At 32.6% G+C, this 24,278-nt stretch overlaps 1 protein-coding gene across 1 annotated transcript; it reads right to left on the reverse strand.

Moving 5' to 3' along the window:
- Nucleotides 1-11,696: 11,696 nt before the first annotated feature.
- Nucleotides 11,697-23,862, reverse strand: LOC134687541 (ankyrin-3-like). The gene is made up of 4 exons (XM_063547951.1): nucleotides 23,643-23,862; nucleotides 20,609-20,835; nucleotides 16,094-16,304; nucleotides 11,697-14,814 (listed from the first exon to the last, which is right to left on the reverse strand). Exons 1-4 carry the CDS (start codon nucleotides 23,860-23,862, stop codon nucleotides 11,870-11,872), a joined length of 3,603 nt encoding a protein of 1,200 aa, XP_063404021.1. The 3' UTR covers nucleotides 11,697-11,869.
- Between the last annotated feature and the right edge of the window lie 416 nt (nucleotides 23,863-24,278).

Raw genomic sequence — 24,278 nt, forward strand, 5'->3', positions numbered from 1 at the left:
ATATATATTTCAACGTCGCTTTCAAAATCCAGCTCTTAAACAGATGGCACGATATCAACTGAGAGTATCCTAAAAAGTCAGGCAGAATCCAACACAAATACAACTTTATAAATGACCAAATATATTTTACTAGTATATACACAATTCAACCATTGAAACATACTAATGCCAATAATTTAAAAAGTTTTGATTAAGTTGTCATGAAAGAAACAAAACCAATTATTCGACTTGCATATATTTAAAAAAAAATGTTTCTCGAAAAGCACCACATTCCGACATTTTTTTTGTAATTGTGATTGGTAAACTATTCCACACCTTAGTTACAGAATATTGAAATGTGTTTTAGATTTTATTTCGTTGGGTCTTGAAACAAATAGATTATTTTAAGAGACATATCGTAAGTCGTTATGTTGAACATAATTAATATTTAGCATCGATTTATCAGGTACGTGTTTGTCTATTTACAATTTATACATTATAATTGAATCAAATACATAAGCCGGAATAACTCTAATATGGAGTCTCCGGATAGCTGCGGTCAAAATAAAACGTAACATACTCAGGATATATAATGTGGATTTCTTAAAAAAAAAATCTGTCGCTTTCTTTTACGGTTGCAAAGGAGATTTCATAACAAGAAAAACAGTGTTTGGGGAGATGACTCTTACACAGAAACAGGATCGTTTCAAAGTCGTAAATGTATAGACTATCATAATTTATATAAAAACAACAAAGCGAAATCTTTCGAAATAAAAATACAGCGCAAGCAAATGATTTGGAAGAAGAAAAAAAAAACAAAACCAATTGATCAGAATGTCCTTACGATATGTTTTGATATGAAAATACTAGAATTCGGTTTAGAATGTCAGTTCCAGGGTTAAATGATAGCTCATTGTTGCTGATTTAAAAAAAAAAGATATGGTTTCTATGCATTAATTAAATAAGGTAGTTGATATGTTCCTTCCGGTCTGTAAAAATGTGATTTCCGATTTCATTTAAGTCTAAGTTTGACACTGATTTCGAAATTATTTTGTTGTATAAAATTTACATGCAAAAGTACTTGAAATAGCCACTTCTAGTTTACACAAGGTCACCTCTGGTTTGATAATTCAAGGTCATATGGCTTTACACCTAAGACAGAAAGTCCTATGACTTCATGATGTATAAATATAAATTTAAAGCAAAGGTCAAAATCTAGAACATCAGGTTTAACTATGGCATTGAACTCAATTTCAAGGTCATAAACCAAGGACCTCGAGTCAAAAGCCCTAGGTCTGATACATGCAAGGCAAATGAGTTAGATCACTTTACGCACAATTCTTAATTTAATGTCTAAGCTTTCAACAAAAATTTATGAGTGGCCATATGTCACAGATCAGATATTGATAATAATATGTTGTCGTTATCTTACGGTTTATTAAAGGATGTGGGAATAAGACGAAATAAAAATTTGGAAAAACCGGTATGACCTTTACCTTTGACCGTCATCTATTTTTTTTTGTTTGGATCAAGGACCTCAAATCAAGATACTTTTGTCTCTATAACTTATGGTTCATGAGTAACATTCATATGTCACTTATGTAAAATACAAAAGGGGAAATACCTCTCATATGGAGTCTGCGTATTGCTTTGGACAAACTAGGACAAACCATCCCAGAAATAACGAGCAATTTGAACATGAAAGTGGCGGAAGAAAACAAAATAATGATAATCAGAAGAAAATCGGTTGGTATATATTTTAATGATTTACCCTTAAATGTAATCATTTCAGGGACAATAACTTCTATAAGATGTCATTGGATTATTTCATACCAAATGTTTCATATCGTAATCACCAATTAGACAATCATTTTGCACTAGTTCTTTTGTGTATTTCTTTTTAATACAACGACAGCAGGACAAAGTAGATAAAAAACAAAGAAAGTCAAAATTTAGAAAATGACCTTGTTCTTATCCTAAAGTTACTTTTAATGAACCAAGGACGTCAAATTAATATACCTCAGGTCCCCAGCACTTGCCATTCATGATATACACTTGTATATCTCTTATGAAAAATACAGCAGGTGAAATAACTTTCTATGAAGATTTCGTATTGCCTTGATTAAAATTAAACAAACATCCTTAGGCTACAACGAGCAATTTGGTCAATATATTTGTGGCTTTCTATCACGGTACGGAGTGGATGCACTCACAAGGAAAAAAAATTTTTTTTGGGGGGATAACTCGTACTATGAATACGTTTCGGTAAGGCAGGGTCAATCTCACGAATTAACTGTTCAATGTCATATGCCAAACAAAGAAGAAAAATAGAGAAAATTTAAAAAATAATTTCTCTATTGCAGGTCTGTCCGCATCAATTTTCTAAATTATTGATGAGAAGCGACCTCTGGTTTTCTCAAAGTTAGTATTGACGTACAAGCACAGGTTTCTTCATACTGATTAAATAAATAAATGTTTCTACATATTTCTGCCTGAAATAAGGCATACAATTGTCGACTTCCGTTTAAAAAATGACACTTCCGATCTCACATGATAGCTTTATTTACAGATTCCAAAAATGAATGGTTTCTATATACTTTTGTCTGCAATAAGGGAGATATTATGTACTTTCGGTTTATTGAAGTTATTTCCTGTCTCACATAATAAGTTTTAGTATGCATAAACATAAAAATAAAGTTTGTAGGTCCTTTTCCATGAAAATAGTGCAACAATTGCTACTTCCGGTTTACTCAATAAATTCAGGTAGGTATGTGTCAAAGTCATATGTTAACCAACAGTTTGTAAAAGACCATATGGCTATGTTATATACTATGTTGGGGAAATAATCATCTACCTAAAAATGAATCATTTCAGGAACAATAACTCCTTTAATATATTAATGGATTGTTTCAATTTTTTTTTTATCTCAATCAAAATTTGGCAAACTTTGTACACTATTTCCTTTATATGAATCTTTAAATGTGAAAGAGGAGATCATAAAACAAGGAAAAGTCAATATTTTGAAATGACCTTGACCTTTACCCTTGGCCTAAATTTTATTTAAATGAACCAAGGACCTTAAATCACTATACCTTAGGTCTCTAGCACATACCATTTATGCTATACATTTATATATCCTTTATGTCAATAATGAAGGAGAAATAACCCTCATATGGAGTTTTCATATAGCGTTTCGGTCAAAATTGGACAAAAAAATCCTGAGGATATAATGAGCAACTTAGACTGTTCGATATCATATACCAAACATCTAAGCGACATTTTGCGAGATAAAATAAAATATTCTCAAGAAATAAATGTGGAAGTAGAACTAGAAACAAACAGAAAAATGGAAAGTCATAGTTATAATCATAAGTAAAACAAGAGATCTTTCCCCAGAAAAGTGGAAAGAGGTTATAATAATAATAAAAAGGCCATAGATGGGTCCTTATCCAGCTATTAAATCTGCTATTGAGCTTAATATAATGTTATTACAAAATTCATTGAGAAGTCACAAATAACAGAGAAAATATTTTCTATACTGACATTCCTATCTTTATCATATGTTTTTTTTTTCAAAATGAAAATATGAGTACATGCAAATTAGTTGGAATATGTAGGCTCATATTCACATTTAATTTGCTTAACTGGTATGTCAATAAATAAATAAAAATACAGACGTCCAATCTATCGCACACAAAAAACGCTCACACTTATACATTCACTGAAACTCAAATGCTTTTTGTTAAAATATATTTTTGCACAGTTTTGGTCTTATCGACAATTTTATCTGTGCTGTATTTAAAGACCCCTCGTTGTGGGAAATTCGTATATCGATAGAGAAAAAAACAAATCCGGCTTACAAACCAAAGCTGAGAGAAAAACATCAAATATAAGAGAAGAACTACGGCACAACAGAAACACAACATTAAAATGTAACAGATACGAACTATAATATAACAATGGCCATTTTCCTGACTTGGTACAGGACATCTTAAGAAAACGGTTTTGTGAAATGCCAAACTTCCAGCTTTTATGGCAATGTAAAATAAAGCATTAAAATGACAACATTACATGACATGACTTATATACAAATAAATGGGAGAACATATAGTTAGAGAAACACACGAATAGTATGTAACAAAAGATACCAGGTATAAAGTTAAATATGCCAGACTCGCGTTCCGTCCACACAAGACTACCAGTGAAGCTCTGATGAAAAAAGTTCGAAAGGCAAAACAAGTCTAAAGTTGAAAAACATTGAGGACCATAAGTTCCAAAAAGTGGTGCCTAATACTGCAATGGGTTTCTGCCTGGGATAATAACATCCTTATCATTTGAAATAATTCATTCTTTTGCAAACAATGATTTTTTATGAAATGACTATATAATAGATATACATGATAAAACCGAAGTGGTGACTAACTATAGAAGGCGTACTTGAATTTTGTAAAGTTTAAGATAAAATTGGTCACGAGATCGACAGTTCACGTTATCACTTTTAAAATATCTAAAGATTATAAGCTTGATGAATTACTACTTGATGTAAAAGATCCATTAGACTAAAGGAACTGTTGTATATAATTTTATTCCTTGTAACATGATATCACGCCTTATTGATATCAAACGTATTGAATCACATAAGCTTCACGTCAAGCCGAGAAAGAAAATGTAGACGAAATGGTGTGCAAATAAATCATCTTTATACAGACCGTAACAAAATTCCACTAAAAAGTTCCGCAACCGTTAATTTCCAAGACAAAAACGAATTCCAGTCAACCCCTCCTAACAACATGGTTGTCAATTTGTCAACAGTCTTTTTATGAGGATGAAGTCTTTTATAAGGGATTGACCTTTTGCCCTACTCCTATTAACATAGATGATATGAAACTGAGAGATGACCTTTATAATTGTGCCAGAACCTAAAGAATTAAAGAAAAATTTGGTGACAAGGATACTTAGGAGGATAACAAGGAAGATCTAAACACTAGGAGGAAGAAATCAGAAATCCGCACTGTAAACAGAAGAGTTCATTGTTCTAAAACCAAGCAAATCTGCTACACTGGAAGATGTTATCGACAAAATCAAATCGGATGATTTATCTAGCTAGCAACAAGTACTCTTCGTGTTATTACACCTCTTCTGATGAAAAAAAAACCCTTACAATCGCTGAGAAACATATATTATATTGTGATAAAACCAGCAGACAAGGAAAGTGCGGTTGTGATAATGAACAAAACTAACTACATTGCGGAAGCAGAGCGTTAGCTCTCTGATGAGAAATTTTATAAGAAACTTGACTATGACCCTACTACCGAGTTGAGTTCCAAAAATATTACTGCCTTACAAACACTAACGGTCACATATACATAAGGATAAAATCTGATATCTACAATCAGAGAACATGGAGAACGCTATGCCTAGTGGATTGTATCTTCTTCCTTAAATACACTAGGTTAACAACCCTGGTAGAGATCCATTGTATCCGAAACGTCCACCCGACTTAGACAATCTTGGAATTCTTAGACTTTCAATTAAGATCTCATGTAGAAAATCTTCATTCTCACAACCAAGACACTACATATTACCTTCGTAAAAGGGAATCTACGAACCCTCTTCCTCCGGAAACTCTCCTTATCACTTTAAATGTCGTTTCATTGCATACCAACAAACCTCATGATGACGGAATACAACCGTGTAAGGAAATGTGGGCTCACGCAACATTTTAGATACACCTACCGAATGTTTAATCCAGCTGCTTTCTCTAATTCTGAAAAACAGCAATTTCACACTTAATTGTGAACTGCTAGAAAGAACGCGATTTAGATGAACGGATAGCTATTGTTAAACGTAACAATTTATGCTTCAACTGCCTCGGCACACATCATATTAAAGAATGCAAATCGAAAAGCTCATGTCGTAACTATGGTAAACGACACCACACTAGTTTATGAAATAAAGTTAAACACAACCGACCAGAGAAGTGAAAACCGTTTTACTGACACGAATGATTCTACTCACAGTTGTACAAACGAAAGTACATCAACTGAAGTAAACCTTGTAAAAAATACCGACCTACAAGAAGACTCAACAATATTACACTTGTCAGCACAAACTCACTCAAAAGTATTTTTGGTCAGAACTTCATTTCAATGATACGAATATTTTGTTAGATGAAGGCGCTCAAAGGTCTTTTGTAACGGAGAGTCTTGCGCAAAAATTAAACCTGCAGAGAGAAGGATCCGAAAAGATTCATCTCTCATCATTCGGAGAAACCAACACTTATGCTAGACGACTCGATAGAGCCACAGTTCTGTTGAAAATGAAACTGGACATAAAATCTTAAAACAGGTTTTAATCGTTCCAATGATAGTCATGCCGTTACAGAATCACATTCGTTACATTGACAGGAACAATAACTATTTGAAAGGACTAAAACTCGCACATCCATTTACGCAACAAGATACCTCCGAAACTTAATTATTAATTGGAGCTGATTTTTATTGGGAAATAGTTGAAGATAAACTTGTACGCGGAAACGGACCCACCGCTGTCAAATCAAAGTTGAAATAACGTAGTTCATAAAACAAAATCGCATAACATTACCAGTTCATTATCATGGCGAAATGCATTTTTCAAACAAATATGCTCGATCACTTTACCTCGAAAGTCCATAAAATGTTTAAATGTTGTCTTTCGCACGTTTAGATGCTTTTCTGGTGGATAACTGTCGTTCTGTTACATCGTCTTTCTTCATATTCAATATATAATGGAGATAAACCGATATGGATCGTATAAGGGACTGTTACGTATAACTACTTATGTACAACGTTTAGTTAATAATTGTCGTAAGCAGCGCAATTTAAGACAAACAGGACAATTGAAACCACCGGAAGTACAGAAATCCGCGAAGTTATAGATAAAGCACTGTCAGGAGACGACTTTGCACAAGAAGATAAGGCGCTGAAATCGAAAACTACAACAAATTTGCAACAAATAGAATAAGACAACTACGTTTATTCTTAGATGACAACAATCTGATGAGATGTCAAGGACGAATACACAACGTACCAATATCGGAATTCGCAAAATTCCCCTATATACTACCATCAAATCACGCATTATGTGAACTCGTCAAAATGGACGCGCATAGACAAGTTTTACATTCTGGCTGTAATATGACAATAACTCACATAAGACAGGCAATTTTAGATACCTGCAATTCGACAAGTTGTTAGAAAAATGCTGAGAAGATGTGTTACATATCGTAAAATAATAGGAAAGCCATATTCAGCACCCGACACTCCTCCTTTACCGAAGATAAGACTGCAAAAAGCTACATCGTTAACGGCTACAGGAATAGATTTTACAGGAGCACTACATGTAAGACAAACAGACAAGTCGTTAGTTAAAGCATACATTTGCTTATTTACGTGCGTTTCAACTAAGCAATACATTTGGAAATGGTAACAAATACAAAAGTGGACACGTTTTGACAAGCGTTTAGGCGTTTTGCTAGCAGGAAATCTTTACCGCGATTGATTCTATCAGACAATGCATCTACTTTCGTTTCTGATTCAGATGAAATAACACGACTATGAAAAGCTGAGAAATTACAGGACGCATTTTCTTTACAAGGAATTGAATTGCGATTTATACCGAAACGCGCACCATGGTTTAGAGGCCGGTGGGAACGCCACGTTGGTTTAACAAAAAATTGCATACGAAAGGTACTTGGAAAATCGCTAATTGATTTAGAAACACTCCAGACAGTAACAACGGAGATTGAATCTATTCTCAATGATCGACCCTTAACTTACATTTCCTCAGATTTAGTGGATTCGGAACCTCTTACTCAAGCTCATCTTTTATACGGACGACGCATTAATACACTGCCATATCCTAGTGGAGAATATATTGATATTGAAACCTATGATTTCATGAACATTACGAATTTAGATAAACGTGCAAAGAGACCATCGTTAATAATTCAGCAATTTTGGAATCGATGGAAATCAGAGTACGGGACTTCCCTCAGAGAATTTCACAAAAACAAACGGGAATAATAATGAAAGAAGGATTGAAACTGATACGAATATTTTGTTAGATGAAGGCGCTCAAAGGTTTTTTTTGTAACGGAGAGTCTTGCGCGTGAATTAAACCTGCTTTCCTTATTCGGAGAAACCAATACTAAAGCTAGGCGACTTGATAAAGCCTAAGTTTATGTTGAAACTGAAACTGGAATACAATCCCAATACAGGTGTTAATCGCTCCTATGATAGCTACGCCGTTACAAAACCCAATTCGTTATATCGCCAGGAACAGTAACAATTTGAAAGCATTTAAGCTAGCACTTCCAATACCGCAACAGGATACCTTCGAAATTTTACTACTAATGAAAGCGGGTTTTAATGGGAAATAGTTGAAAATAAAGTTGTACGCGGAAACGGACCCACCGCAGTAAAATCGAAACTAAGGTACTTACTCTCTGGACCATTACATTCAGAGAAATCACAGCTATCAACAGCGTCAAGTTTGTTCAATGTACCTATTTCAAACAAAATAGAGGATCACAACTTAGACATATTTAGAACTTTGAAGCCCGATAAATAGAATCTCAAGAAGTACAAGAAAAAGAAAACTATATAATTATGAACTTCAATTGATTTTTGCGACAACAAAGATTATGCAAAGTTACCATGGAAACACGTCAACGATTAAAGATAAAATTTAAACATTTTATAGACTTTCGAGGAAAAAGTGATCGAGCATATTTGTTTAAAATATGATGCGTCATGGTTATGAATTAATAATGTTATGCCATTTTTGTTTTATGAACTACGTTAGTTCAACTGTGAAGGAACTGTGAATGTTTTTAATTTAAGAGACATTAATCTTAATTCAATATAATGTATATATTGTATTTCAATTTTCTTTTCTACGTTAAGTAATTTGGTTAGGCTCAAAGAATGTCAAAAAGACCGCGTGACCAGCAACTTCTCGGAAGAAACATTGTATCCAAGGTCGACGTCACAACGGCAACGTCACCTTTTCTTTTGTACGTAACTAGTAAACGTCAAACTGCAAAGCTGTTGTTTATTTATTCAGAATTAGATTATAGAAAATCGTCCCCACCAAACAGTTAAATAAAAAGTTATTGTGTCAAATTTAGAGGTTCGCGTGTAAAATAATTAATGGCATAAGAACGATGTCAGGTAAACTCTGTCTGACAGAAATGTATACGTTGCAAGCTGAATTATTTCATAAAATATAGTCATTCATTTGCTTGTAATAATTGAGCATTTCACATAACAATAGAATATAAAACTTTGTCAAGCAGTCGCTGAACCATGAATGTGAGGTCAATAACAAATACATTTGACAGACAGAAACTTCTTTACTTAAGGCAATTGCATACGAGGTACAAAAATACAAGTCTTCTATCAACTGCAATGTCAAGCTTTATTCAAATAGTTTACACAATCGCCGCTGCCACTGTCGCCGGATTGTAAGTAAGTCCTATGCCTCACCTTCTGTAACTTTTGTCTTAGACGAGACAAAAACTCGAAAAACACAATTTGGAGCAGTGATACATGAATATTTGGTCAAGGTCAGATGATACTGTAACGTTTTTTACTCTTTTTGACTGACGATCAACGCAAGCAAGGTATCAGATGTATTTCTAAAATCCTATAAATTCTATGAAGTTGGTAATGAATTTTAAAACGTTATTAAAATGAACTATTCATTTGAACAGTAAATATTTATTTTATGTAACAAATATTCAATAGACAATAATCGTAAACAATTTTAAGCAAGCAATACAACAGGGATAACTCTGGTTAAGTAATCAGGTTCTTAAAATATTGATACAATACGGATAATTGTAATTTGATATTTATCTATTGGATTTGTTTATGCTCATTATTGAGACCATCATAAAATACAGATTTGTTAGCATATCACCCAACTGAATCGTTTATTAATGAATAGAACTAGTGCATCTCCACACTCATTGTTTGACCTTGAGAAGTGCGTCTCATAAATACGGTTTTTGTGTAACTTATAAATCTACTGAGTCGTTCATTTCTGTAAACAAATATTGTTTCTATTTATTATATTTTTAGAGATTAATTCATGACTGTTTTCAAAATACTGACTGGGTCACTACAAATAAATAATACCTTGAACAATTTGTGTCTTTATTCAGTATATAGAATCAAAGAAAGTCTGAGACTTAAGGTGGTACCTAACACTACATGAAGATAACTCTGGGTACCACCTTAAGCGTTTTTGCTAGACCTTATTATCAAGTGTACTATGTACCTCGGGAGTCAATTCACGACTGAAGAAACATAATAATATGTCCTTTATTTATACTACGTAGCAACGCACCTACTTATGACGTCATACTTATTGATAACAATATTAAGACGGTTTATGGCAATGCTGTAAACAATGCTGGACGACGTTACATTTGTGCTTTTGGCCAACATGAATATTGTATGCTACGATTAAACTATAGAATCCTCGTCTCGGAGCAATAGATAAAATAAAAATGCCTCATTCAAACACCGGTTTAACAACTATCCAGTAGATTACAAATTGGAAGAATTATTTCAAAATGTAAGTTAGTAAAACGACGACCTTAAATGCAATGTAAGAATGGCGTTTTTCTAAATAAATACAACAATTTAACTTTAGTGACCAATGTTTATGAGTTTTAAAAAAATGATTCAGTCATCATGTTTTATGCCAAAAGCGTATTTTCTTTTTATAAACCAAATAAGGTTGTTTGACTATAACTGTTACAACGGTTGTCAGAAAAACGGCTGATCAACGTCAATTAACGTTGTGTACGTACCAAATATTGTCCAGGTTATCCCTTTTACATAAATTATATGCATTTCTAGACAATAATAAATAATATTCTAATTATATATAAGCTTGTGTTCTCAATAATTTATATATTCTTAACCAAGAACAATATATTATCTATAATAACAACTTAAGGTAGATTGATGGTATACCGCCATCTTGGATTGTACAATCACAGTACAAAATCGGTCTAGTTATTTGCATAAATCTGCAAATTTAGAGACAGATTTGCAATTCAATAGTTAGACTGATTTTTCTATTTGAGCAACCTGTTAATTAATCGAATTATACAAAATGTTTTAACAAATATCAATTTTTTTGGTTTTAAAATATATTTTTTCAAATGAGCCATTTCGGGGGAGATATCTCTTTTAGTACAAAATTTATACTGGACTAATAGAGAAATTTTTTATTTTTACTTGTAGCAAGAAAACAAGTCGGTGACACCATTTTTTCTTTTTATTTTCTTAAAACATATTATGAAACCTTTCTTCTCACAATTTATTTCAAAATTCTATCTCATAGAATTTTTTTTATGCACACGTATGTGTTTTTTCATGAACAAACTAACCAAATTTTGGCAATTTTCAACGACTCATTGCTTGAAAAATAGCACGGTGACCCATACTTTTTATTAAAAGTTTGAAAACAGCGTAGTAAAATCTTCATTTTGGCAAATTATAAAAAAAATCTGTTTCAAAAAATATATAATTGTGATCTACCTTAAGTACCATGACGTCATTTGCTATATTTAAATCACATTTGGAATAATAATATATAATCAGCATGAAAAATTAAAACATAATATCACAAGTTCTGTACAGCACGTTTGTATACCATGAATCGTCCAGTCAAAATATTGACAGCGTAGAAAAAGTAATTATTTCATCTTATCCTTACTTTTTCTGTATGTCGATATCTACCTGGCAGCTCTCAATACAGGTCTACAACCGTCATTGTCACATTTATTATAATCTGCTCCTTTATCAAATAACATCCTTACTATTTCTGTACGTCACTCAATATAAGCTCCCATTAAAGGTGACATACCATTCCAACTGCATTTATTATAATCTGCTCCTATGTCTAACAACATCTTAACTACTTCTGTATGTCCAAAAATACAAGCTTTCATTACAGGTGAACAACCATCTTTGTCACATTTATTATAATCTACTCCTTTGTCTAACAACATCCTTACTATTTTTGTATGTCCATATCTACTAGCTCCAAATACCGGTGAACAGCCATCATTGTTACATTTATTATAATCTGCTCCTTTGTCTAACAACATCCTAACTATTGCTTTATTTCCATATCTACAAGCAATCAATACAGGCGAACAACCATCATTATTACATTTATCATAATCTGCTCCTTTATCTAACAACATCCTTACTATTTCTTTATTTCCATATCTACAAGCAATCAATACAGGCGAACAACCATCATTATTACATCTATCATAATCTGCACCTTTGTTTAACAACATTCTTACTATTCTTGTATGTCCCTTAAAACAAGCTCTTATTACAGGTGAACAGCCAACAATTTTACATTCATCATATTCTGCTCCTTTGTTAAACAATAGCTCTACGACCTCTGCATGTCTATTTTTACATGCAATCATTACAGGTGACCAACCTTGATTGTTACATTTATTACAACTTGCTCCTTTGTCTAACAACATCCTTACTATTTTTGTTTGTCCCTTAAAACAAGCTCTTAATATAGGTGACCAGACATCTTCATTTTCACATTCTTCATAATCAGCTCCTTTGTTAAACAATATCTCTACTATTTCTGTGTGTCCATATCTACAAGCAATCATTACAGGTGACCAACCTTTATTGTTACATTTTTTATAATTTGCTCCTATGTCTAACAACATCTTTACTATTTCTGTATTCTTATAAAAACAAGCCGAATTTAAAGGTGACCAACCATTATTGTCACATTTATCATAATCTGCTCCTTTGTCTAACAACAACCTTACTACTCTTATTTGTCCAACACTACAAGCCGACTTTAAAGGTGACCAACCATTGTTGTCACATTTATCAAAATCTGCTCCTTTGTCCAACAACAACCTCACTACTTCTGTATGTCCAGCACTACAAGCGATCTTTACGGGTGAACAACCATTACTGTCACATTTATCATAATCTGCTCCTTTGTCTAACAACATCCTTACTACTTCTGTATTTCCATATCTACTAGCAACTTTTACAGGTGACCAACCATTTCTGTCACATGCATTACAATCTGCTCCCGTGTCTAACAACATCCTTACTATTTCTGTATATCCATATCCACTAGCAACTTTTACAGGCGACCGACCATTTCTGTCAAAGCAATTAAAATCTGCTCCAATGTCTAACAACATCCTAACTATTTCTGTATGTCCATGTATGCAAGCACTAGTAATAGGTGACACACCTTCGTTGTCACATTTATTATAATCTGCCCCCTTGTCTAACAATACCCTTACAATTTCAGTATTTCCACATCTACAAGCTCGCATAACAAGTGATACACCTCTGCTGTCACATTTTTTGTAATCTGCTCCTTTGTTTAGCATCAATTTTACTGTTTCTGTCCATCCTTCATTGACAGCTAATATCAATGGAGTTTCCTCATCATTGCTACACTGATTAACATCCACATCATGATTAAGACACCAGTGAATCATGGGAATGTCGCCTTTTAAACATGATATTAACAGAGCAGTATCGTTGTTTTCCACATCACATATATGAGCTAATTTTCTCTGGTAAGATGTGTCCAGTTTATTCAAACAACAGAGAATTTTTTTTCTGAACTGAGGTATCTCCATATTGATGTTAGAAAATACAGCATTGACTTCACCCTTTGACCAGTCCTCAATTATTCTTTGTGTATATATTTGATGGTATTTACGGGGCACAATTGTTATAAATTGATTCATATTATTTTGTCGTTCTAACAAAAATCTTTCACTTATTAAACCACTTTGTGCATTCTTTATCAAGCAGCCAATTATTTTCTTTCCAAAGTAGTACACCAGAAAGTCAAATATTTTATCATGTATAGCTTTGTATATGTTTTGTTCCTTTTTCAAGAATGTATGTATGAATGAGTTTAGGTCATCCTGTAAAGTAAGCCTTGACGTCCCTCTGTCCAGTCTGCATGCCTCACATGTGTTCTTAATTATAGCTCTTGTTTCTCTGTTCATCTCCTCTGTTAATATTTCTTTATTCAAATTATTGTTAAATATGACACATAGAGCCAAAGCACAGTATTTACTGTAAAATCCCTTTTTCTGTAACATGTCAATCTCTGCTTCATACACTGTAAAAGGATTTTGGAAGAAATCTTTTATGTTATATGAAGGATTTGCATGATACAATTTACATAAAAGTGGGAAACAATCATATAAATCATAATATTCTATAACCTCAGGAGCTTTTGTTTTAAGATAAAACTCAGCTATTGACCCCTTTTCAGCTTTTAACAAGCGCATGTCTGCTGATTGTAGGTTACATACGTATGACATGAAAACCGACAAAGATTTAAATTTTTCATCCTGATACACTTGTAATCGACATGCTACAATTATTTTAGAAAGTTTATTCGAAAGGATCTTTTTGATTCTCTCCATGTAAGGTTCCCAAGCCTTAATGTCGATCTGGTTTAAAGAATAGTTTCCACATAAATTATCTATAACAAACAGTGTTTTCTGTTCTGGGTTATTAAACTTGATAATGTCATCTGGGGCTGTCACTGGAAGTAAATAATACTCTTCTAGTTCCATCTGCAATGCCACATGTTTGAGTGTGGCCGTCTTCCCTACGCCAGAACTAGCAGTAATAGTTACACAACTGTTCTCCTTTATATATTTTAGTACGTTTTTTGCAGCCATGGTTGTTATAAACATCTTATCATTATCCTTCCACTCATCAAGGATCTCTTTAATTTCAACTGAAAAATTAGCAGTAAAACATTTATAACAATAAAAACAGGGTGTGGTATGGTCTACACCAGAGACCAAATTGTGTAGAAATAAACAACTATAGGTTACCCTACCTTTTCTTAAGGTCAAATAACATATTAGAAATTGACAGTTGATGATTAAAACGATGTTTAAAGTTTCTACAAGTCGTAAAACATATATTACCTAATTTCATGATATTACTTCAATTTAGTATTAAACACCATCTCCAAAACCAAAGTGATCGCATAATTTCAGCATGGCTGAGACAACAAACTGTTGACACAGAGATACGTCTTGTCTGTACGCAGAAAATTCGATACAAGACAATTTGATGGTCATCAAAATTGCATCGCTGGGCAATAATAGGCATTTATATGTTTGCTTTATTTTTTTATATTGCATTTTGAAATAAACAGAGAAAAGGTTAAAATTGTAAAAAAAAACACCAATAATTATGCCAAACATTGATCTGAAAATATTCAAATCTCCAATCTTAAATCTGCAAGTCTGTCAAACATTTGAAATGTTATATAACATGTTATAAAAATATGGGGCAGTATATATTTCTGTTCTAGAGATTTAGATCTACAATTAGCCATGCGCGTTTGTGTTGCTCAGTCTTCTGTTTTATATATTGTATTTTGTAGACTGATGTTTTCGTGTTTTTTTTAACTGATATTTACTGACAGAAATGCAACTTTGCAAAAATTATCATTGATCTATCAATAGAAATTCCTATCTATTAAACTGACTTCCAGAAGACTTTATCATTGAAAATTGCTACTTAATCATATTCATTGGACCTTGACCTAGTAAGGAAGTAGGCCTTCAAAAATTTATAAGTTGTTCCCATGACTACATTTAGCAGGAATCGTTGACTCTGATGCTGCTGCCACCGGAAAAGCAACAGCTTGATAATGTAAATGTGAACTAAGTTTGTCACCTTGGTCATGCAGATGGACATTTAACCTTACTTGCTACAAAGTCTCTCATTGTGAATAACAATGTTTCAAGGTTCGTTTATAAGCTTCAAGATTTTGATATTCAAATATTTTAACTAGACACACTAACAGAACCAATATGGACAGAATAAGCATTATTTCTATTTCATATTATAAACATCTCTAAAAAGGACTTATTGACCTCACCTTTAAGACAGAATCCTTGTAAACCTATTGAACCTATTCAATAAAATTACATATACAATTTATCGCATCATACATGTAGTTTTATCATGATATAAAAAAAACACTGTCAAATATTTACCCCTAATATTCCAAGGTACTGTATTTTCAAGAGACATTTCTAACTTTTTCATTTCTGTGCTCAAGCTCTCCATTGACTTTTTCAGTTCCTTTATTTCATCATTTGAACGTTTAATTTGTTGGATTATTTCCCGACTACTCTGGTCAAGTATCTTCACCTTCAAGTAATCACACTCCTGCTTCATTGTTATTCCACCTAATCTACTGATAGCCTGGAATTTAAAGAGAATAGCCGTTATGAGTTTTATACATTTTAAGGTTATTGTAACATTAAAGGTTGAACAGTCCTGTACCAAGTCAGGAAAATGGCCATTGTTTTACTATAGTTCGTTTTTGTGTGTGCATGGTATGTTATATTTTAATGTTGTGTTTCTGCTGTGTCGTAGTTCTGCGTTTCCCTCAGTTTTAGTTTGAAACCCGAATTGATGTTTTTTTCTCTCAATCTATTTATGAATTTCTAACAGCAGTATACTGCTGTTGCTTTTATTCTCACTTATTACATAGGTTGCAATGAAATACTTTTACATGTGAACAAAATTCCATCATTTCTCTCCTCTAATACGTCACGCAACAATGGTTACATTGCGGATGACATTAAATCAAAAGAATCATAAATGTGTAGAAAACAATATGTAGATTCTTGTAATTTTCTTCTTGATTTCCATTTTTCCAATAAAAAAAGTTCATGGTAAATGTTTTAAAAAGAATAACTAATCCAGAAATTCAAATGTCAGAATAAAATTATTCAACTCATGACCAAACATCACTGATGATAAAGTTATGCACTGCACCAATTCACTAATTAATATATTATTGTTAGGTCTCTTATCAAGACATGAGTACAATGAAATCATCTGCATGTGACTTGGTTAATTATATCTGACGTTTACGAATCTTATTCTAACAACGTTTTGTGGTTACCACTTAATATTACTGCAATATGTTTTTAAAATACTAAAGTAGTTAGTGTGAGTGACAAGTCTTAGAAATAGTCTTTCCAAATCACTGCAAATACAACTACTGGACAAGTAATTGACTTTTATTCATTATTCAATTTAAAAATTTTATTTAGTAAAACACTTGATACAAAGCAAAACATTCTTATGTTGCTTGGTTTTTTTAATGCCCTTAATAAAAAAAGAAAACGGCAACACTCACACCTGTAACATTTGTTATGTGATACACATTTAGTTTGTCAGTTAAAGTATACAGTTTATATTTATATCTGTAGATCCGCTGATATGACTGTAAAGTAAATATTTAAAAAAAAATATGGGGGAATGTTTCCATTGGACACGACTATGTCCCCGCTTGCATATCACTTAAAGTTACAAAGGGACATTAAACTAAATAACAGTAAAAGTGATGCTACTCAATTTTTTACTTTATCTGAATTTTGTGGTAACAAGTAGTGTGTAGATAAACTCATCATAGATACCAGGACTAAATTTGGTATATACGCCAGACGCGTTTCGTCTACAAAAGACTCATCAGTGACGCTCGAATCCAAAAAAGTTAAAAAGGCCAAATAAAGTACGATGTTGAAGAGCATTGAGAACCAAAATTCCTAAAAGTGTTGCCAAATACAGCTAAGGTAAATCTATGCCTGAGGTAGAAAAGCCTTAGTATTTCAAAAAATTCAAAAAATTGTAAACTGTAAATTTATAAATATAAACCATATCAATGACAATTCATGTCAGCACAAAAAGTGCTGACGACTGGGCTTGTGATACCCTCGGGGAAATAAATCTCCTCCAGCAGTGGCATCGACCCAGTGGTTGTAAATAAACTCATCATAGATACCAGGACTAAATATAGTATATACGCCAGACGCGTTTCGTCTACAAAAGACTCATCAGTGATGCTCGAATCCAAAAAAGTTAAAAAGGCCAAATAAAGTACGATGTTGAAGAGCATTGAGAACCAAAATTCCTAAAAGTGTTGCCAAATACAGCTAAGGTAAATCTATGCCTGAGGTAGAAAAGCCTTAGTATTTCAAAAAATTCAAAAAATTGTAAACTGTAAATTTATAAATATAAACCATATCAATGACAATTCATGTCAGCACAAAAAGTGCTGACGACTGGGCTTGTGATACCCTCGGGGAAATAAATCTCCACCAGCAGTGGCATCGACCCAGTGGTTGTAAATAAACTCATCATAGATACCGGGACTAAATTTAGTATATACGCCAGATGCGTTTCGTCTACAAAAGACTCATCAGTGACGCTCGAATCCAAAAAAGTTAAAAAGGCCAAATAAAGTACGATAGAAGTTTCATAACATTTAGTTAATGCAAACTTAAGTTAGAGAAGGGAAACTAAAAAATCAGCAATTTTTATACGACCGCAAAAATTGAAAATATTTTGGTCGTATATTGGTATCACGTCGTCGTCGTCGTCCGAAGACATTTGGTTTTCGCACTCTTACTTTAGTAAAGGTTAATAAAAATCCATGAAAATTCAACACAAGGTTTATGACCATAAAAGGAAGGTTGGAATTGATTTTGGGTGTTTTAGTCCCATTAGTTTAGGAGTTAGGGACCATATAGGGCCCAAATAAGCATTTTTCTTGGTTTTCGCACAATTACTTTGGTGTAAATAAATAGAAATCTATGAAATTTATGACCACAAAAGGAAGGTTGAGATTGATTTTGGGAGTTTTAGTTCTAACAGTTTAGGAATTAGGGGCCAAAAATAGGTCCCAAATAAGCATTATTCTTGTTTTTTGCACAATAACTTTAGTATAAGTTATTAGAAATATATGAAATTTTAACACAAGCTTTATGACCACAAAAGGAAGGTTTGGATTGCTTGTGGGAGTTTTGGTCCCAAGGAATTAGGGGCCAAAAGGGGCCAAAAGGGGCCAAAAGGGGCCAAAATTAAACTTTTTTTTGATTTCATCAAAATATTAAGTATTGGGGTTCTTTGATATGCCAAATCTAACCGTGTATTCAAATTCTTAGTTTTCGGTCCTATTCTCAAATTGGTCTATATTAAGGTCCAAAGGGTCCAAAATTAAACTTAGCTTGATTTTCACAAAAATGAATTCTTGGGGTTCTTTGATATGCTGAATCTAAACATGTACTTAGATTTTTGATTATGGGCCCAGTTTTCAAGTTGGTCCAAATCGGGGTTCAAAATTATTATATTAAGTATTGTGCAATAACAAGAAATTTTCAATTGCACAGTATTCTGCAATAGCAAGAAATCTTCAATTGCACAGTATTGTGCAAAAGCAAGAAATTTTCAATTCCACAGTATTGTGCAATAGCAAGAAATCTTCAATTACACAGGATGGTGCAATAGCAAGAAATTTTCAACTGCACAGTATTGCGCAATAGCAAGAAATATCTAATTGCACAATATTGCGCAATAGCAAGAAATTTTCAATTGCACAGTATTGCACAATAGCAAGAAATATTCAATTGCACAGTATTGTCCTGTTTTCAAATTGATCTACATTAAGGTCCAAAGGGTCAAAAATTAAACTTTGTTTGATTTCAACAAAAAATAAATATATGGAGTTCTTCAATATGCTGACTCTAACCATGTATTAAGATTTTTAATATTTGGGCCCGGTTATCAAATTAGTCCACATTGAGGTCTAAAGGGTATAAAATTGAACATTATTTGTTTTCATCAAAAATTGAATTCTTGGGGTTCTATAATATGCTGAATCTAACCATGTATTTAGATTTTGGGTAATGGACCATGATAGGTAAATGTCCAATTAAATTTTTTTAAGTTTTTAAGTGTAAGTTCTTAGACCACATTCATTCTGAGTCAGAAACCTATGTTGTGTCAACTATTTAATCACAATCCAAATTCAGAGCTGTATCAAGCTTAAATGTTGTGTCCATACTTGCCCCAACTATTCAGGGTTTGAGCTCTGCGGTCGTATAAAACTGCGCCCTGCGGAGCATCTGGTTCAATTGAGAAAGGATCATAAATCTAGGAAGGTTAAAGTGACACAACCAAAATTCAATTTTGATCTGTGTAATGTAGTAATTAGCTCTGTGCATAAGTATCAACACAGTTGGTTGCAGATAACTAAATTTAGAGAGCCTAAAAATCCGGCAATTTGAGTGGGAGTTGAAATCATTATAAAACTTACCAGCAATTCTATGTAGTAAATCAAATATTGTTGTTACAGCGAAAGGTAAAATTCTGTATAAAATGAACAGAACATTCACCGGAGTGATGCCCAGTGACACGTTTTGGAAAGCTTTTGGATAAAGGAACTAAATGTACTCCTCCAAACAGCATCAGTAAAAAGTATTAGCAGTTTTATAGAGATGCAAATGTCAATGCCTTGAAAGTAAACAAAAATTTTTTTTTCGTTTTCTTTTATATCTGGTCATCTCTATTTATCTTAACTATAACTTAATATTAGGCAAAATAGGGCCCTTACCGAAATTACTCCTTCAAAGAAAAGAAATCAAATAATTAGTTGAACCAGTAGTATCTACAGAACATTGATGTGATACGCAATGTACAAATTGAAATGAACTTACATTAGTGACAATGTCCCATCCTGTGAGGAACTCTGTATCTTCTATTTTCTCCTCAACCAGGTGAGCTAGGAAGTTTCTGTAATATTTTATTCTGGCTAAATCTGATAATGGTGTTGTTTCATTAGAAGATGGTAGAAGGTCATATCCACCAGGAGGGGTCAGATCTGTTAGGTGCCTAAGTAAAGTTATCATTAGAGTTACATCAAACGTTTTAGAATCAGGAACATCTAAAAATAAAATATTATATATACAATACAAATTTTACATGAAACATTTTACCGTACCGTTGCATGTAAAAGCGCGTGCATTTAGCGCGGTGAATAATACTTTCTCAGGTGAATATGCTTTTTTATTCAAAATCCATTTCATATAGAGAAACCTACTAAAATATTACCAATATGGAATAATTCTTGCTATTGCGCAATACTGTGCTATTGAAAATACTTGCTATTGCACAAATACTGTACAATTGAAGATTGCTTGCTATTGCGCAATACTGTGCAATTGAAAATTTCTTGCTATTGCACAATACTGTGCAATTGAAGATTTCTTGCTATTGCACAATACTGTGCAATTGAAAATTTCTTGCTATTGCACAATACTGTGCAATTGAAGATTTCTTGCTATTGCTGAATACTGTGCAATTGAAAATTTCTTGCTATTGCACAATACTTAATATAATAATTTTGGATCCTTTAGTTTAGTTTAAACATATTTTATTTGCAAAAGTAGCAAAAGGGATTGGACACAAGTTATAACAACATTAGAGACGTCCTCTCCCAATATAAATATAAACACAAGGTACATTAGATAGTGACGAAAAAAACATAGTAGGAATGCATGTAATACATACTACAAACGAAAATTAGAAATAAAAAGAAAAAAAAAACAATATAATAAGGAATAATACTGAAACAACTGGACTGGAGTGAAAGGTTGTAAAGTAGAAATTTAGAATGTTAATTGATTGTTTTAAATCTTGGCGTTATTCTGGTATAAGATTGTACAGACTCAAAAAATGTCTTTGTTTTGATGAAAAGAAAGGTCACCGTCACCAGCTAATAGAAGCTCAATTGATAAAGCATATGTTTCTAATTTTGAAAACAGTATTTCTCTTGCTTCTTTGTGAAAAGCGCACTCTAAAAAAATAGTGTATACTATTCTCAACATGATGGCCACAGCTGTATGCGGTACTGGGTTAAATATTAACACGATGTAAATCTGAATATAAAGAACTGCACATATTTCTCAAACATGTATGAATGATATTAAGTTTTCTATCCCGACAACTAAAAAAGGAAGGTGGCTGTATCAATTTGGACTTCATCTTTCGTTTAAAAATATCTATATTTTTGGACGTACGTATGTCGGGGTTAAGGCTATTCCATTCAATAGTAGTGGATGGGAAAAAGGATTTTCTAGTTATGTCTAGTCTATAACCAGGTACTACATAATCATTACTGTTTCGCAAATCGTAGTTTGATACTTGACCAACAAGCGGGTGCATTAAATCACAGAGATAATCAGGGGCCGTCCCATTATGTAAAGAATAGAACCAATCGAGTATTCTTGACTTTCTTCTGTCCACAAGAAATTGCCAGCCAGTTTCTAAATATATAGCTTCCCGACTAGCAAACACGGACAACCAAGTTACTAACCTCCCTGCTTCTAACTGAACATGTTCTAAATTGTCGGCTTCTTGTTGAGTACAACCATCCCAAAACTCACATGCATATTCCATAACGGGTCTTATAAAAGTTAAATATATACGAGCAAGATAATTTCTATTCAATACATATTTCAATTTTTTAAGCACATTTAATCTCTGTACTTGCACACTTTAAAACATTTTCTATATGAGTATGGACTTTACCATTGGAATCAAAAGTATTCCCTAATTGTTTAAGACAGGAGACAAATTCTACTGATTGGTTTTGAAATTCTATTTTAATATCATCTGGGGAAGTATGGCAGGAGAATATCATAGCCTTTGTCTTATTAGGGTTAAAATCAATTAAGTCAATCTTTAGACCATACTGAAATTTGTTCTAAATCGCTATTTAAGACATCCTCTATAGTGTAAGGGTTATTGCTGGAATAAGATAGAGATGTATCATCAGCAAATAATCGAGTTAGACTTGTCAAATTATCAGCTATGTCATTTACATAAATAATAAATAGTAGGGGACCTAACACAGAGCCTTGCATTAGTATAACAAAGGCGAAAAGGTATTTGAAACAAAAACGCTTTGTTTTCTATTTGAAATATAACTTTCAAACCATTTATACAGATTTCCATCAATACCATACGCTTTTAGATTTATTAAGAGGCCACTATGCCATATCCTATCAAAAGCTTTCGAGATATCATATATATTTTGTAACTTACCAGAAAATTGGGGAACAAGAGTTTCCATTTGTGCTTATGGTGGATCATAGGTATATATTTCCTCAAATAGAATTTTCTTTTATATTGCCAAAATGAAGATTTTACTATACTTTTTTCAAAAATATAATAAAAAGTATGGGTCATCGTGCTATTTTTCAAGCTGAACGTCATGAAAAAACACATTTTTGTGCATAACAAGAAATCTATGAGAGAGAATTTAGAAATAAAATATTAAAAGATAGGTTTTATAATATGCTTTTAGACAATAAAAATTAAAAAAATGGTGTCACCGAAGTAAAAAGTAAAAAATTTAAAATTTCCTATTATTCCAGTGTATTTTTTTTTTATAAGAGAGTTATCTCCCCTTAAATGGCTAACTCGAAAAATTTATTCTGAAAACACAAATATTTGATATTTGTTTAAACATTTTTCACTTATTTTTCTTTATATAAATAAACAATTCTACACATAAATTGCAAATCCATCTCCAAATTTTCAGGTTAAAGCAAAGAACTAGACCAAATATGTACTATGATTGTACAATCCAAGATTGCGGTATACCATGAATCTAACAAGCTAACAAGAAATCTTCGGAAATATCGGGTTTAAGCCCGATTTATATATAAAATGGCTTTCAGAACTTACCAGGTTTATTCCGGAACAGGAGATTCCACTGGATCTGGTTTATTTTCCCTTCATTTCGAAGTTTTTTCAGTATGTTATACTTTTTATTCAGTGTGGAATTCAAGCATGATGGAGCCATTTCATGATCAAATACAATTCTTGCTGCACGAGTAGATATACCCGTCATCAACAAGCACATTCTGACATAGTTGTCTTCATCTTGAGAAAGTGTAGATGCCATATTCTTAAATATATAGTTTTCTTTTGTTCAGACTAAGTTAATTACTAAATAATTAATAATCATTATAGCTTTTCATACATGTTTGGATCTTAGTTCAGGTCATGGCTTTACTTCTGGATAACTTTTAGATCAGAATATTATTCTAAAATACAATAATAAAAATATAATAATATATCATCATCCACTATTTTGTAATTATGCAATCAATTATTGCTTTCATTTATATGAAAACCCTATCATTATTCTCTATCTTTATATTCGAGCACCCAATTATTCTGTTTAGTTTTGTTTTGTTTATTTTTGTCCTGACTTTTCACTATTCTTGAAGTTTGATCCTATAACACGAAAAATAGGTAAAAGACATATACTGGCAGTAAATTGATCGTGATTTATACATAATTTTTAAGATACCGGTA

The sequence above is a fragment of the Mytilus trossulus genome, chromosome 1 (assembly GCF_036588685.1).
Source record: "Mytilus trossulus isolate FHL-02 chromosome 1, PNRI_Mtr1.1.1.hap1, whole genome shotgun sequence".
Lineage (NCBI taxonomy): Eukaryota > Metazoa > Mollusca > Bivalvia > Mytilida > Mytilidae > Mytilus > Mytilus trossulus.

Excerpts from the sequence above, each read along its gene's own strand:
- LOC134687541 (XM_063547951.1), bottom strand. The coding sequence starts at position 23,862 with ATGGCATCTACACTTTCTCAAGATGAAGACAACTATGTCAGAATGTGC. Across the intron at positions 16,305-20,608 it reads GATGGGACATTGTCACTAAT|GCTATCAGTAGATTAGGTGG; the intron begins GTAAGTTCATTT and ends TTTAAATTCCAG. Across the intron at positions 14,815-16,093 it reads AGTACCTTGGAATATTAGGG|TTGAAATTAAAGAGATCCTT; the intron begins GTAAATATTTGA and ends CTAATTTTTCAG.